At 53.1% G+C, this 4,019-nt stretch overlaps 1 protein-coding gene across 2 annotated transcripts in view; it reads right to left on the bottom strand.

Moving 5' to 3' along the window:
* The window catches only part of CPA4 (carboxypeptidase A4), a 24,696-nt gene that overhangs the window by 4,090 nt on the left and 16,587 nt on the right, over nt 1–4,019 (bottom strand). For both annotated transcript variants that reach the window (XM_008049592.1, XM_008049593.1), the window contains 2 exons: nt 2,909–2,999; nt 742–941 (listed from right to left, as the gene is read on the bottom strand). In XM_008049592.1, coding sequence (XP_008047783.1) covers nt 742–941; nt 2,909–2,999 — 291 coding nt within the window. The remainder of the gene's footprint in view (nt 1–741; nt 942–2,908; nt 3,000–4,019) is intronic.

Raw genomic sequence — 4,019 nt, 5'->3', positions numbered from 1 at the left:
AAATTAGCTGGGCATGGTGGCACATGCCTGTGGTTCCAGCTACTTGGAAGGCTGAGGCAGAAGGATCACCTGAGCCCAGCAGGTGGATGCTCGCGTGGCTGTGAGCATACCACTGCAGTCCAACCTGGGCAACAGAGTGAGACTCTGACTCAAAAAAACAAAACAAACAGACCAAAAGAAAAAACGCCCCCAGGCCTGGAGAGTGGTTCACCCACCCATCTGCACCTGCCCAAGCTTCAAGGGCCAGCGGTGGCCCTGGCAGAGGGGCGCACTCCCGCAGACTGTCAGAGGACGCAGCCTGTGGTTCCCCCACCCATGCCGGCCCACTGCTGACAGCCCACACACCAGGGTGACCACTGGACAGGACACAGAGCACCCAGGCCATGGTCTACACCCTCCTGAAACGCGTTCCTCCCCAGCATGAGTTGCTCTGTCCCGGCCCACCACAGGCCACCTGCAGTCCTCAGCAAGAAGTAGGTCTGTGGTGCGCTGCGGTCAGAAAAGCCAGGAGGAAAGGCGGGGGGAGGCGGGGTTCTGGGAACTCACAGCAGACACAGGAACAAGGGCAGGTCCTTCCTGTGCCTGCTGCTCGGATGGCATAGTCCAGCTGGCGGGGAGAGGGGCCCGGGCCCTTGAGGAAACACGCCCAGGCGTCTAGGCGTGCCCTGGAAAGCCGCAGGGCCACTACAGGACAGCATCGCCCGGCCTGGCAGGTCTGGGTGGAAGGTGTCCGGCACTCACCAGCTCGGCGGCATCCGGGGCCTCCTTGATCGTGTAGCCATAGGGGTACATCAGCAGCTGTGAGTAGCTGTGCAGGTCGATGAAAGCCTTGAAGTGCTTGTGTCTTTGGATGAAATCGACCACTGCTTTCACCTCCACTTCCGAATGGGCATGGGGTCCGTGGTACACTTCGGAGCAAGGGTTGTCACTGGCTCCTTTGCCTGCAGGGGATAGACCAAGCAGAAACATTAGCCCACAGGCCAAGGAAACAAATGTGGGATAGTCAACCCAAAGGGGTGCTGAAGGTATTGGTGCCAGGCAGGCCGTGGCCAGACGTCCCCAAGGACCTAGTCCGGAGTGTGGATTGCAGGGTGGGCACGGCAGAGGGCGGGTGCTGGGTTGGCGAAAGCTGAGGAGACTTGTCAGGCCTCCTTTAAATGGATAGAGCTGGCTGGGCACAACAGCTCACGCCTGGAATCCCAGCACTTTAGGAAGCTGAGGTGTGAGGATCCTTTGAGGCCAGGAGTTCAAGACCAGCCTGGGCTGCCTCGCAAGACCCCCATCTCTACAAGATAAGTAAATAGATGGGCAGAGTTGATGTGGTGTTGTACCAACGGGAGTCATCATAAATAATTAACAACACACTCGAGAACGCACTGTCATGAGTAAGCACTCCAGGTCATTAACATGAACCCCAACGATTAACGAAAATGACTCCACGCTTTCTGTTCTGTTGTCAACTTTTTCTCTTGGTTCAGATCTGAATGGCCAAGGGCTGCCAAAAATCATCCATGGTTGTGGCTAAAATCTCTTATGCTTATGTGGCAGGTATTTAGAAATACTGCCCTCTGCATTACTTCACAGCATAGTTCCCTAGGGCATTCAGACTATGTGTGCGTGTGTGTGCGTGCGTGCGCGCGCGTGTGTGTGTGTGTTTGAGTGAAACCAGCCAGCTGTGGGAATATCTGACTTAACTTTGATGCCCTCAGTTCCCACATTCTTATCAGCTCCTTTCCCACAGTCTTTTTTTTTTTGTAGAGATGAGGTCTCGCTATGTGAACTGATCTTGAACCCCTGGGCCCGAGTGACTCTCCCACCCCTCCCACCCCGGCCTCCCAAAGTGCTGGGATTGCAGGCGTGAGCCAGTGCACCTGGCCTAAAATGAATTTTAAAACAAAACATCCGCTTCACTGTGAAATAGTGAAGGCGAACGAGTTGGAGCGGGAAGTTGGGTTTAGACCCAAACCCTTGTCAGCCCCAGGATCCCGAGCTTCCGTGGCCTCATTCCAGATAAGAAACGACAGACGGGAACATTCCTGGGACACAGTGGGCACGTCTGTGAGGCATGGCTTTTAAATGGCTAGGACTCAGAACCCAGGTCGCCTAACTCTCATTCTCTTTCCGTGACAGTAAGCTGCTGGGGTTCACATCTGCACATCGAGGGAAAACTGCTAGCGTTTGACTTCACAGCATGGTCTTGCCCGTCAGAGGAGCAGCGCTAATTGCCCTCTTTGGAGTTGCCACACAGAGTCCCTCTCCCCGCCTACAATGTGCCCAGGCAGAGCTGGCGTGACCCGGGATAAGGAATGTCCTGGGAATCGTACATCTAAGACAAGGGTGTTTTTTAAACATGATTGGACACTGCAGTCTCGCCATTCTCTCAGGACGACAGATGTCACTGACTCCTTCCCTCTCAAAATTACAAAAATAAAATCTAAGAAACAAAACGTGGCCAGGCGCAGTGGCTCATGACTATAATCCCAGGACTTCGGGAGGCCGAGGTGAGAGGATTGCCTGAGTCCATGGGTTTGAGGCCAACCTAGGTAACCTAGTGTGACCTCATCTCTACAAGAAATCAAAAACTTAGCTGAGTGTGGTGGCACGTGCCGGTAGTTCCAGCTACTTGGAAGGCTGAAGCAGAAGGATCGCCTGAGCCCAGCAGGTCTAGGCTGCAGTGGCCATGAGCATGCCACTGCCCTCCAGCCTTGGCGACAGAGTGAGACTCCAACTCAAAAAAAAAAAAAGAAGAAGAAGAAGAAGAAAAGAAGCACACAGAGGCAGAGCATAAGGGCATGCCTCAGTCTCTCGGAGCCAGGTGGAAACTGGCTGTGTGCTGGTCAGCCCAGGGCATGGGCAGACCAGGCTAGTCCAGGGGCAGCGGGATTTGAACTCCCCTACTCCCACCTACCTGCAAAACTAGCGTTCCAGTTTCTGTTTGGGTCAGTACCAATGCAGTGGCTTCCAGGATTTGGGGACCGTGTCTTCCTCCATAACCGGTTCTTAAAGGAAGGAACGAACATTCAGAGGCACGAGACAGACCTAAGACAGAGGGGAGACTGGATGGGGCAAGCCACGTGTGGTTCTGCCCGGATGGTCCTCTGGGCTTTGTCTTCACTGCCTGGGAAAGGAAGAGTTTTCCTGGCTCTCTGGTGCCCTCCCAATGCCCTGACAAGGACATCATAGGCCAGAAGTGGGTGGATACACCCTGAGCCCACCAAATAATTGTTGGCTGTGGCAGAAGTGGGACGAATGGCCATGACGTGCCTCTGTGACCACAATGTCATTGGAAGGGCACAGCCCTGTGATGGCCTTGCCTGGAAAACTTCACCCAAATCCAACAGGACACCAGATCTAGCCAGGAGGATAAGGGGACTAACTAAATGGCACAACAGAGACACCATCAGTCAAATTCATGATGGGAGACACAGTGCAGGACAAATGACTTGTTTTTCCCCCAACAAATGAATGACTTTTCATTTTGAGTTGGGATTTCAGTCCAGGCTGGGGTGCAGTGGCGTGGTTACGGCTCACCGCAGCCTCGACCTCTTGGGCTCAGGCGATCCTCCCATCTAAGCCTTCCAAGTAGCTGGAACTACAGGTGTGTGCCACCACACCCAGCTAATTTTTTGATTCATTGTGAGAGAGGGTCTCAGTATGTTGCCTAGGCTGGTCTCGAATTCCTGGGCTCAAGCGATCCTCCCCACTTTGGCTTCCCAAAAGGCTGGGGTAACAGGTGTGAGACACCATGCCTGGTCTAGTTGTTTTGTTGTTGTTGTTTAATCATTAGTTAGAGATGCATACTAAGGTAGTTTGGGGTAAAATAACAAGACATATGGGATTTGATTTAAATATGTCAGGAAAAATCATGAGGGAGGGGAAGAGAGGAAAAGAAGATTGGTAAAATGTTAAGACCCATGAGAGGACATTCATTAGACAATTCTCTTCTGTCTAAGAAAAAATATAAAGCCGGGCTCGGTGGCTCAGCCTGTAATCCCAGCACTTTGGGAGGCTGAGGTGAG

Source organism: Carlito syrichta, unplaced genomic scaffold, assembly GCF_000164805.1.
Source record: "Carlito syrichta isolate Samal-C Ts95f unplaced genomic scaffold, Tarsius_syrichta-2.0.1 Scaffold135806, whole genome shotgun sequence".
Taxonomy (NCBI): domain Eukaryota; kingdom Metazoa; phylum Chordata; class Mammalia; order Primates; family Tarsiidae; genus Carlito; species Carlito syrichta.
The sequence above is the reverse complement of the archived record's forward strand: the minus strand, read 5'-3'. Positions and strand labels throughout refer to the sequence as shown.